The 13,299-nt window shown below is 43.0% G+C and overlaps 1 protein-coding gene across 1 annotated transcript in view; it reads right to left on the bottom strand.

Annotated features, from left to right (window-relative positions):
• The window catches only part of pde2a (phosphodiesterase 2A), a 224,533-nt gene extending 213,335 nt beyond the window's left edge, over positions 1–11,198 (bottom strand). The window contains exon 1 of the mRNA XM_033631080.2: positions 10,872–11,198. Within this exon, the coding sequence (XP_033486971.1) occupies positions 10,872–10,930 (59 nt within the window). The 5' untranslated portion in view covers positions 10,931–11,198. The remainder of the gene's footprint in view (positions 1–10,871) is intronic.
• Positions 11,199–13,299: the final 2,101 nt, after the last annotated feature.

Raw genomic sequence — 13,299 nt, 5'->3', positions numbered from 1 at the left:
CGTCACACACACACACAGAGGGGTACTTGATACTGTTTTCTAATTAAACCAAGGCTCTGTGTCCTAAACACAGCTGCCTCACCTCCCACGTTAATCTCTCGAAGGACTTCACACACACACACACACACACACACACACCAGTTGCAACTGCTGATAAAAACACCTAAAAAAATCACTCACACACACAGTTGTGTGTCCATTGGTCCATTGGATTACTGACAGCAACACAAATGTGCTCATACAAACACACACATGCACACACTTGTAACTTCTATACACTGACACACTTGTACACTCATACACCCTCTTATACACACACACACACACACGCACACAGAAACACCTGTCTGTGGCAACAGTCCACAGAGATAAGACGGCTGACAGGAGCTGCTGGAGCCAAAGCTGGGAACCATGGGAGCTGTCAGGCTCATTTCCCTGAGCCACCTCCAGGCTCACGCACACACAAACAGATAGACAGACACACACACAAACACACACACTTGTGATGATATTGTATTGACTTAAATTCACTCCCTGGAGCCGTTCTCTTACCATAACTGTCATACACTGTACTTCATCCAAACCTTCCTCTAACCTCAATGCAACACCAAACCTGCTGTAGCTTCAATCTTAAACCTGCGACATATGAAACGTTGAGCTGAGCCAAACTGTACTTCTAGCCTCTGTCTTTAAAATAACACTTCCTAATACGGTGTGAGAAAAACAGTCACCGCAAGTCACCAGCTGGCCAGGTTTTCTATTCTTGTGTAGAACCCACAATAGAAACAGCAGAGATGACATACACTCTTACACAGGGTCTAGATAAACACAGCAAAAGCACACACTCGCTGCACACCCTGCTGATTTTCCATGTAAATAAGCAGAAAAATAAGGTGAAATAAAATGACAGTTTTTGGGATTTTTTTGAGGGAAAAAAGACCAGTACAGTTTCAGTTTGACAGCCACTCATTGTCAAGTCTGGAGTCATTTCATCTCATCTAGAAGCAAACGTACTCCTGAATACGTGTATGCCCTAAGGTTGTTTATGTCAGGATTAAATATAATGAACTACCCAGTCACAGCTGCTGGGCAGGTCTACAGGTGTGATTCATGTAGGTGCATTAGATTTCAACAGTGCTGGGGAGTAATCAAACTAGTAATTTAACTACATTTTGCCGCAGCTTGCTGATAGTTCAACTACATTCACATTTTTATAGTAATTCAAGCATTCGGTTATGTGTGACCTGTAAACAAGGGGGCACTAAACTCAATTGAGCAACTTTTTTTTCTGAATCTTCATTTCTCCCTCCGGTAGCTTTGCTGTAGCTCAGCCTCTTCCAGTGTGAAGCAATTGCTGGCTTGCAAGGCTATGCTTTTAAAGTAGCTTCCCAAACACTGAGTTTCAAGACATCATTGTTTTCAGATCTCCTTCCCTGTAGTACAGTTTGTCCGGGCATCAAAACCATTATTCTCCTTCAATCATGTGAGCAGGTCCGCCACCTAAAACCTACTCTGCGTCTGGACGTCTCAAACTTAACCTAGACCAAGCAGTAACCCTCTGGGGCTGAAAAATGAAGCCAACACAGAAGTGCCAAAAACTGCATTTCCATGACAGTTACTTGTAGCTGGCTCCAGAAACCAGTCAATCCCCATAGACAGCCATGTTAAAATGCCTGACTTTAAAGCATAATTATACATGTTCACAGCCTGGTACAAAAAACAGTTTCGTTTTTTAAAGTAAATTTTCCTCTTCATGACAACTGAACGGGGGATTAATTTTTTTTATAACTTACCCATTCACATTTAAAAGACTTAACATTATGCATGATAAAGGGCGGGGCGCTGTGAGTGACAGGCTGTCTGCCAATAGTGTCCTCGGCTTCTCAGTCAGATCCACCCCTTGCTCCTCAGCAGCACCAGCCTCTCGCCAAAATATGGTTACTTCTGGCTCCAAAAAGCCAGCCAGAACACAAGGCTTCAAAACAGGAGTCCACAAACCAGTGGGTGACGTCATGATACTGTAGCTGCATCCATTATCTTTACAGTCTATGATCTAGACCTACCGTGATCATGAAATTTTCAAAGTTAGCTCTCTGATTTTACAACTGCACACTTCTTAATGTACATCATATACCTGCAGCTGCTTCACAATAAAATACTTACAATGGCATCAGAACCTCATGCAAATTATCCGATTTCTGGCTGACAAATTGTGCATGACCTTGATTCAAATTTAATGTCTGATAATTTAATAAATAGCTATTGATATGGTGCATCAATTGAAATAAAATTCACTAGAGGCACTGGACAACCACAATAATTTCCATTGGCTACAGGAAATCACTGGTAGATTATAAGATAAAGCAAGGAGAGCCAGACAACGTTTAGCTACAGCTAATGATAAAATGGATTTCCACTCTGTTAGTGAAGGAGACAGTTGTATTACATCTCATTACATAGATTACACTCCGTTTAACATGAATGTTAAACAGCTAAATTAATGCATCCATCTCCTCTGGCTTACACACACAATAAAATATGAGCCGTGTTATGGCATTTATCGAGTGTGTTGAGTTGAATCAATTTAGCGCAGTAATGCAGCTTAAGTCCCCATACCACTCTGAGTCATCATGTGGACATTATTTGCATTTCCTTCTTGATTTCACTTGAATACACTCTTCTACCAGCCTGGTAAATGTAATTTTTGAAGCTAAGATACAGCACTTTACATTAACTATTAAATAAAATAAACATGTCCTTCCACACTCCAGAGACATGTGATGTACTGAAGACTCTATGTGAATGTGATTCTCTATATGTGTCAAACACTTGTTCAGGGTGCACTCTGCCGCTCACCTATTATGTGCTGAGATTGGCTCTAGCCTCTCGGAAACCCTGCACTGGACAAGCAGGTATGGAAAATGGGTGTGTGCATGTGTGTGCGAGACTCGGGATGACACTTTGAGCAGGGTGGACGTGACCTCTACAACTATCTACACTGTTTCAGCTGCACAGTTTCAAGTGTGTATTGATTCAAAAGTAGTGGAGATGAAGTGGAGCAGGGTTAGGAAGGTCTGAAAGCAGTGTTCTCCACTCTGTATTTGCATTTGAGGTTATCTCTTAATGATAACCTCGAGGCGACTGGTTTCCAGGAGAGTCTCCTTGATGATACTACAGTACGTAGGTTTCTGTTATGGTATGTGGTTATCATCTTTTTTCAGACAAATAAAGTTTATTCCTTGAGAATTCAGCACAGAAATCAGAAGGTTTCCCCTTTGCAATCAGGACCAAACCAGTGACTGAATTCACATAAGCCCCAAACCAATAATCCCAACAATTATTGATTAAAACTGCTGAATGTATTATCAGAGCTCCACAAAGCTTACAGTAATCTCTATTATAAACCTGCCATTGGTGGTGCTGCAACCAGAATTCTAAGCTTGGTGATTGAATTTTTATTACCTCCTGGGAGCCAACAGTTAACGTCTCTCGTCTCTCACACTTTCACCTTTGACTTTTTATTAGAGAGACAGATTTTTTTAACACGGTTGCTCATCTTTTGTACGGATGATTCAGCTGGAAGAGCTTCACGACACCCAAGCTTTGCCAGTTGCCTCATAATATTCATGCAGAAAATTAATGGAAGCATGCAACCAAAGATTCTTTGAGTTCAACAGTTCAAAAATAATTACATACTTAATTTGCACTACAATTAGAGGAGAAGTGATTTTGCCGTGGGTCTGCAGAGCTCCTCAACTTAAAGTGCTTTCTACTAAGGGTGTAAATCACAAGTTTCCTAATTTCACAATGTCTGTCACAATCAGCTCAATTCAATTCAAGGGCATGTGGTCGATATGAGAAGATATCAGTTAATTTCCTCATTGTCTTCTTCTTGGCTGTTGGCGATGGGGGCTAACACTCTTTGAATATTTAGGAAGGAAATGTGCTTGGATGGAAAAGGTACCACAGACATGCCATGGGAATTTCAAAAGTAAAAACATATCTTAAAGATGCTGGTACATACTGATGTTTTTTTGTTGCTGATCACTGAGTCGATAGATCGATCCAGATTCATGAATCATCACACCCAGATGGCAACCCCCCATGGCTGAAATTTGAAGCCAATGCGGAAGTGCCAAAAACTGCATTTCCTTGAATGGTCACTTGTAGATGGCTCCAGATAGTCAGTCCCCATTGACACCCATGTTAAAATGCCCAACTTTACAGCATAAATACTCATTACAGCCTGGTATAAAAATGGTTTTAGTCTCAATAGCTAATTCCCCCCTTCATGACAACTCATCACATTTCGGGTTTACTTGACCTTCTACTTCATTCTACTTACCTTTGACCTTCTTTGTGCTGTCTAATGGTAGAAAGAGCACAATACATTAATCCACGTAAAAACAAGATGGCAGCCACCTCTGCCAAGTCAGTCTGCAGACAATCCCGACACAAAAGTGGACAAGTTCCAAAATCTGAGCACATTTTATGATTGAAACTTGTTTATTGATTGATTGATGATTAATAATGTTACGCATATTTGAGGGCTGGGCCACTTGAATGACTGCCTGTGAGGCACAATCAGTGGGTCAGATCCACCCCTCATTCTTCCACAGCTCCAGACTCTCACCCAAATATGGTCACTTCTAGCTCCAAAAAAACAACATGGCAACAGACAAAATGCCAAACTCAAAACAGTAGTCCTCAAATAAATGGGTCGCGCCACTGTAACTACGTCTATTTTCTACAGTCTATAGTTACAGGCCTTATTGGAATGTAAAACAGTAAGTGATCTTGTTTATAAAAGCAAATTTAATACTATTTATTATCTCCTACTGGAGTACATAACTTGTGCTTTTAGCTGAGTACTTAACATTCAATTCAGGACTCAGAGAGAGGAGTCAAATGCAGATAAATCAGTGAATTGAACGCAATTAAGCCGAATGTTTAGCTGAAACACACACACTCTGCAGATACACAAACACACAAACGCATGCAAAAGGATGCAAATACAACACATGATGGGTTCTCTCTTTCTCTTTGCTTTCACTTCCCTCTCTGTCTCTTCTCTCTCTCTCTGAATATTTTAGTATTGATGAGCCCATTACTGATGATAACACAGTGCAACGTCAGCATCCCTTCTCTCTCTTTCTCACACACACACACAGACATACACACTCACACAAACACACACACACACACACACACACACACACTCAGTCATCAGGAATCAGGTTACAACTCTGCTGCTGCTGTGTACTTTTGTGCATTTCTGTGTGTGTGTTTGTGTGTTCAGCAGGAGACTGGGGGTTCTGACTTCCTGGCATCAATCCAGTAAATTGCAATATTTTTCAGGCTGAAGACCGTTCACATGCACAGCTGCTGGCGCACAAATATACACACCCAAATACAGATTATGAGGGAAATGCGTGTTGGCTGCTAAAATGATGAAAGATAATAACAGCAGATAAATAAAGTGCACTGAATGTGAGCGTGTGCTCCTCAAAAGGCTATTAAAAACAACACGAACACATACAGCAACATAAAGACGGAGCACTGGACATTATACACCGAGGGTGAATGTGGGTCTAAGCTTAGACGGACTACATGGATGTGATCCCTGAAACTGTAGAGCTTGGTCAATATTTCTGATGAATAACTGGCTCTCAAAGCTACAATCCAGGGATCCAAGACTCGCAATAATGGAAACCCAAAAGGCTTTGGATTTTGCTGTAGCTTGGTTGTATTTGATCACAATGCTCAATCACAAGGGAGAACATATCTCAGCGGGTGCAGGCATGATATCAGCTTTACTGTATTTTGTGACAGTAACGAACTTCATGACCTTAACTGATCACAAATACAAAGTCTCCGATTCAAAGCGATCCCAGCTTGAGGGGAGCAGGTGAGACCAGCTACTGAAACTAATTGTATGTCAGAGATCGTTGACGTCCACCTGGCAGATTCATTATCCTGCCACAAGTCTGGTTATTTTCTCCTAGACTGGCCAACAAATGCCCAGTGTAAGAAGCTTAGCCTTTTCGGACAAGCGCTGGCGAGGTGAATAAAAGCCATTATCCTCCAGTGATTTCCCTTATTGGATTTAAACCAATAATGAAGGAAGAGCACATTAGATGAGGATTTTTCAAACAGACCAAGAGGGGTTGAAATTTGATATTAGGGAGTTGTCTCTAAGACTTTGTACAATCACCATTTAATGACATCACAGTGTTATGAACTGCAAATGATGCTATTCAACCATGAGAGAGGGGGAACTTATAGCATAAAAAAACAATGAATATAGACATCGAGACATGTCCTGAGGGAAGCTCTCACCTTACAGAATATATAGTACGCCGTTTGATCAGCCACGCGTTGTGATCATCATCGCCCATTTCTGCAGCAGCAGATGCATCACTTAATTTGAGAGCAGACGCTGTGTGTTTACAAGGCAAACTTTCATTTCAAACAGGAGAACCCTATTTCAATATGAGGAGGGCTCTACTTTATTAGCTGACATTAAGTCAAACACCAAGTGTGGCCCTGACATTTAAAAGTTCTTTTTTTCTCCAGACAGATGCGGCAGAGAAGGATCATGACAAACACACACAGACTGAACAACACCACCACAACTAATGACTTTACAATCACTGTAGAGTTTAATACACACGTCTCTGGAGGGGAGAGAAGTTAGCCTGGCAAGATCATCCTGATAATGTGGGCTTAACATCCTGTGCCTATTCTCTGTATCAATCTGTACTCTGAGCCGCCCCAAACACTTTCCAGACATTCAAATCCAATGTGGGCAAATCATGGATCCGCACTGTAGCTGACAATTCAAGCTGCCAGTCAGGGACTGCATTGTAGCCGATGATGTAAAAGTAGGCCGCAGCTTAAATAACAGTAATGGTGGCTCCCGAAGCAACAAGCACTAACTCTAACGTTAGTAGAGTAAACACAGCAAACAGAGAAGTTATTGTAGACATAGAGTCAATAACAACAATTAAACAAGAACAAGAGTATGCACCCACTGAGTTTCTCGGAGGAAAAGACGCTTTCACTGTTCCTCAGACTGGATTCGGCAAAGGCTTGATTAATCAACTGGCTCTGTTGGTAATGAAGAAGATGTACATCCCCCTGAAGGAGTACTCCTGCTCACCCAAAGTGTTTGGGGAGGCATCGAGTCCAGACAGATATAGACAGCTAAACAGTGTTGAGCATCGGAATGGTCTTACCAAGCTAGAGAAAAGGAGCTTTCTCAATGCCATCCGGAGAATGCCCTGGGCTGGGTGGCAATTATTTGACAAATTAACACCGTTTCTAACTGATGCATTTGATGATTCATTTAACTCACTTAATTACCTGTAACACTCACCCAGGCCTCAGTGTCATTAACTTTAAATATGGTAGAGAACCCCTATCCTGCTCAAGCTACGGCCCTGCGTCTGCTATCTGTGGCTTTAAGCTATGGCTCTGGAGTCTTTTCTACCTTCCATCATCTCACCAAACCAACAGGGTTTATCCAAGATAGGTGGCCATTTTTCCACCTCTAACCTCAACTGTTTAATGTTGTATATAATCCCTCTACCTCAACTATACCTGAACCCATGATCTCACTGGATACAGAGAAATCCTTTGACCAGGTAGAGTGGAACTATCTCTTTTTATACATTGGAGGGATTTTGCTTGGTTGAGAAACCTTTCTCTTGGGTGAAACACAATCAAGGTACAAGGAGGTCCATGTGGATGTGATTATGCTGAAAGTAATCAATCATAAGAGGATCTCTGCCTCCCTTGGTTTCCGCCCCCATACTGTCGAAAGTCAGGTTGATTTGTACGAGCAGAACTTAACTTTAAGAACAGATTTACCTGTGACAGCACTGGCCAAGCTGCACATGGTGGTTGTTCTGTGCACTTGCTGCTTAGTTATACACAGGCCGGTACCATTCTTAGCCTCTCCCTATGCTTTGTTTCTCACTCAGAGCTGCCTGTACGACACTCGGTCGTTGAAGTAGTGCAAGGACTTATATCGTGCGAGTGGCAGTCAATATCGGCACGTGAAATAATATAATTTGCTCATGAGCATGTTTAACTTACATAAATCTGACACCATACACCACACTCACTTACCTAAGGCTCAGGCTTTCTAGGATTTCTAGTGATGCTGACTCTACCTATGACTAATGTCGTCAGACGCCTGCTACCCATGCCCAGCTGTTTTGGTAGTGCCCTTCTTTGCACAGTTACTGGTCCAGAATTTTTAACACCACATTCCAAGTCACCAAAACCCCAGCTCAACCAACTGCTATCAAAACCCCATAGGAGTCTCTCCTCCAACTCTGTCACTCCCAGAATACAAAGCAGACTTCATCGCCTTTGTGACTCACTTAGCCAGCCCATTCTTAATACTGTAAGGGGTTCCTCTGACAAATTTAATAAAACATGAGGTCCTTTTTTTATCAACTTATCCTGGGGAAGTGGAATCCCTGCTGTCCCAGATTGAGAGACATCCATGACATCTTTTGAAGTGTCTTGTCTAGTTGTGGTTTGATTTACTTACTTATTTCTTGTGTTGCCATTCGAATGGTGACCTAGCTGTTGCTTTGTATCTGTTTATATTGGCTTTTTCTCCTTAGTAATGTATTTCTTTTTGTTAATGGTTCCCCTGGTTTTGTATTGCTGACACTATTGTGTATGTATTGACGTGTATACAGGAAACCACATATTATAATACATAGATATGTGAAAATCCAATGTGACCTCTTGAAAACCTTATAAACAAAACTGGGAAAAAGTAATAAACACCTCTCTGAGACATTCTCAACACACACTATATGCTACACAAAGATAGGATGCAGCACTGGGCTGCTTTATTGCATTAATAATGATTGTGTCAGCCTCCTTTGATCCACGGCATGTATTTGCTATCCTGTGAAAACTACTTATCTCTGAAATGTCAACTTTTCATGAACAAGAAAACAGCCCCAGGGTCAAGAATAAACAACGCTGAAGAACACCCTGGTTTTAAGCTTTGTGATGATGCATTCTGGGGTGTTAACGGAGAAAACTGCACATAAAGGGCATTTATTCTCAAGTTTATCTATAAACTTAAAAATCCCCAATTTTGGTGAAACACGGGACACCACCTTCTAATAGGGCACTTGATATGAAGGGCTTATAAATTTAGCTTCATTAATGGTTAATAAATTACCTTCTAATGCATTATAGAATAGTTGTTAACCATTCATAAGAGCTAATTATGGATTACCAGGCTGTGAAACGTCTCTAAGGCTGGTGTTCATCCTTTTAATGGGTTATAAAGCAGTCTTATATTGGTAATCAACTTAAAAATGCATAAGTTGGCTGGTTTCTGTGCAGACCTATTTCACAAGGTAAGACTGACCCATTAAATGCCCCTTTTCCACCGACATGGAAGCGGTTCTTTTCCAGCTCTTGCACCTGATTTTGAATCGTTCAGAGCCTTTTGACCAAAACTAATTGGTTCAGAACCCAAAAAGTTGGTTCTCACCTGAAACCAAAAAGTAATTTTCCTTGACATGAAGTGCAAAACCGTGACGACAACAGCGGGAATGTCATATTCTACCAGTTGGAAAAAAGTCTGTAAATGGACCTGCACTTGTATAGCATCTTTCTAGTCATCTGACCGCTCAAAGCACCTTTTACACTACGAGTCACATTCAAACTGGTGGTCGAGGCTACCGTACAAGGTACCACATGCTACTCAGTCTTTAAAACACTCACACTGATTGAACAGCCATTGGAAGCAATTTGAGGTTCAGTATCTTGCTCAAGGATACCTCAACATGCGGACTGGAGAAGTCAGAGATAGAATTGCTGATCCTCTGATTAGTGGACGAACCGTTCTACCTCTGAGCCACAGCCACCCCAGGAAGGAGAAGGCAATGATGGAGAAGTCAATTGAGAAATTATCCGGAAAAAGCACGTGTAGTCATCTCACTAGTAGTTGCTATGCTTGTTTGCTTGTTGTTCGATTTTGCAACTACTGTTTACGTCCGCTGTGCATTGTGGAATACCCTCTGTTGATGACACATCCTTGATTACTTGGTTCCTTTGGTTCCGTGCAAAACTGGTGGGAACATGGGCAGGTTCGCTAGATAGCACCAAGGTCCCAAGAATCCTGAATGGTACCGGTTCAAGAACTAATTTGGTGGAAAAGGGGAGATCATTTTCCACAACTTGGTAACCCAAGAGCTTTTCTCATTAATGGCTTGTAATCAATAAGGTGTTAGTAAATAATTTATTAACCGTATAGCCTTCTTATAAAGGATGCCATATTAAAAAGTGGCACAAGAAGCTACAACAAATCAGGCCAAACTGTATTCTAGGATAATGCGGTTTGCCTTGAAGTTAGCCCTTTAAAAAAACTTGAACATAACAATGAAAGATGCAATAATGGGGGCTAGCAGAGTCAATTTATCTCTCCCAGTAGGGATATTAGAGGAAGAGTAGCCATCAGTGTGCTGTTACGATACCCTGAAAGATACAAACGCATGATAAGGTCAGTAAACTAGCTGTAGAGCAGACCACACACACTGTGGGAACATTTTAGTGATATTACAGTGTGATGATAGAGGTGAGCTACACACCGGTTTACTGACAGCCACCTGCACAGTTCAGCCGGGGTCCTTACTGCCGCTGTCAGGGGGAGGGTAATGACACCCAGCAGGTCACACTCACACTACTACTTCACCACCAGTCTGTATTTGGCTCAACGCTCGGCGCCATGTGCCTCGTTCAGTTTGCGCGCTGCATGTGAAACTGTCAAGAAGCTTCAAGCCACAAACACAACACACACTGTACACAACATAGTTATTAGACACACTTACATCTCGGAGGACGGCGGCTGGCTACGGCAGAGGAGCGCGTGTCCGCACGCTTGTCCCATCGCGCATCCTGCCTCGCGCCTCCCCGGTTAACCCAAACAGCTGCAGTCAGGAGGACCTGGAGGGCGAGGGGAGGAAAAGAGGAGGGGGGAGGGAGCTGGATGTGTGCTGGGAGGGGGTGAAGGAGGACAGACGATGGATGGATGGATGGATAGATAGATAGATGGTTGGGTGTGTGCTCCTCTCGCCTTCTCTAGTCTCTGTATGTGTCTGCCTCTCTTCGGTCTGCTCTCCGCTGCTGCTGTCTCCTCTCGAGCTCTGAGAGCGCGCGGGGATTGGTCGGGACCCGGTAACTGATACTCGAGCTATGGTGAGCGAGGATATAACGGCAAGCAATGAGAGCGAGACGGGGGGGGAAAGAGCTCAGCCGGTACTTTAACGCTCAACGCCACATGGACACATCAACAAACACACACGCGAGCGCGTCAGTCAAACCGGAGCTGAGCACGTCACTCCTCCGCGTGCGCTGACCAGCAATCTCCCTCGGGTCATGTCTGCTCTCCCATGAGCACCAGTTCATCCGTGGAAATCAAAGTCGTGTTGTCGTGAAAATTCAACTTTCACGGTGTGTCTTCACACCTCAGCTGCGCATTTTCACACAACTCCCACCATGCACACTTCTTCTTCTCCCTCTCCTTCTTCTTCTTGCTTCATATATTTTGTAGATCTGCAGCAGGACACGACTTAACTCGTTACCTCTCCCTTCCCAAACAAAAAAGATCTTATCTGCTCCTGCTGGCAAGGTCTTACTATAAACCACATGTTGCACCAGACTCCACAGTGTCTATCACGGGACACAAGGTCTCAAGGTCCAACAGGGATCCTCTGCCATATAAGGCTTTCCCTGTACACAGAGGGAAGCAGCAGGGATCCACTACCAGAGCAATGCCTAGTGAAACAGGAGCCTTTTAAATCTTTGTTGACATCCAAGGCCTTTAAATATCCTCAGTGGCTTCAGATGTCAAGTGTTTTACATTCTAGACACCCAGTAAGGAAGACAAATAGCATTTTATGTTAACAAAGCATCTGAAAATATGACACTATACTACAGCCTGCAGCCATGGTCCACCTACAGTACACAGGTGTTCTCAATCAGCGCTGCCTGATTAGACCTCTCACTCAAGGCTGTGCGAGCATGTGCACACTGTGATTGACTGACAGATCTGTCAGGCTACTAACACTGATCTGTTGTTTCTGTTCATCATCATCATTATCTCATTATTATTAGTGAGTGAGTTTGGAGTCCCCAGGAAATTTCTATCACCCAGCTCCAACCTGAGCAATCAGCCATAACTGCAAACACCTGTGTGAATGTGCACCGTCATATTTTCCTGTTTCCTTTTAGCACAATCCTCAATACTGCTATTATTTTACACTCACCGGCCACTTTGTTAAGTACTGTTCAACTGCTTCATATCGCAAATAGCTAATCAGCCAATCACGTGGCAGCAGCTCAATAGGCATGTAGTTATCAAGACGACCTGCTGAAGTTCAAACTGAGCATCAGAATGGGGAAGAAAGGTGATTTAAGTGACTTTGAATGTGGCATGGTTGTTGGTGCCAGACGGGCTGGTCTGAGTATTTCAGAAACTGCTGATCTACTGGGATTTTCGCACGCAACCATCTCTAGGGTTTACAGAGGATGGTCCCAAAAAGAGAAAATATCCAGTAAGCGGCAGTTCTCTGGGTGAAAATGCCTTGTTGATGCCAGAGGTCGACAGAAAGGTGACAGTAACTCAAATAACCACTGGTTACAACCAAGGTCTGCAGAAGACCATCTCTGAACCAACAGCACCTCGAACCTTGAAGCAGATGGGCTACAGCAGCAGAAGACCACACCAGGTGCCACTCCTGTCAGCTAACAACAGGAAACTGAGGCTACAATTCACACAGGCTCACCAAAACTGGACAATAGAAGATTGGAAAAACGTTGCCTGGTCTGATGAGTCTGGATTTCTGCTGCCACGTTCAGATGGTAGGGTCAGGATTTGGTGTAAACAACATGAAAGCATGGATCCATCCTGCCTTGTATCAACGGTTCAGGCTGGTGGTGGTGGTGTAATGGTGTGGGGGACATTTTCTTGGCACATTTTGGGCCCCTTAGTACCAACTGAGCATGGTTTAAACACCACAGCCTACCTGAGTATTGTTGCTGACCATGTACATCCCTTTATGACCACAGTGTACCCATCTTCTGATGGCTACTTCCAGCAGGATAACGCACCATGTCACAAAGCTCAAATCATCTCAAACTGGTTTCTTGAACATGACAATGAGTTCACTGTACTCCAATGGCCTCCACAGTCACCAGACCTCAATCCAATAGAGCACCTTTGGGATGTGGTGGAATGGGAGATTCACACCATGGATT

Source organism: Epinephelus lanceolatus, chromosome 4, assembly GCF_041903045.1.
Source record: "Epinephelus lanceolatus isolate andai-2023 chromosome 4, ASM4190304v1, whole genome shotgun sequence".
NCBI lineage: Eukaryota > Metazoa > Chordata > Actinopteri > Perciformes > Serranidae > Epinephelus > Epinephelus lanceolatus.
The sequence above is the reverse complement of the archived record's forward strand: the minus strand, read 5'-3'. Positions and strand labels throughout refer to the sequence as shown.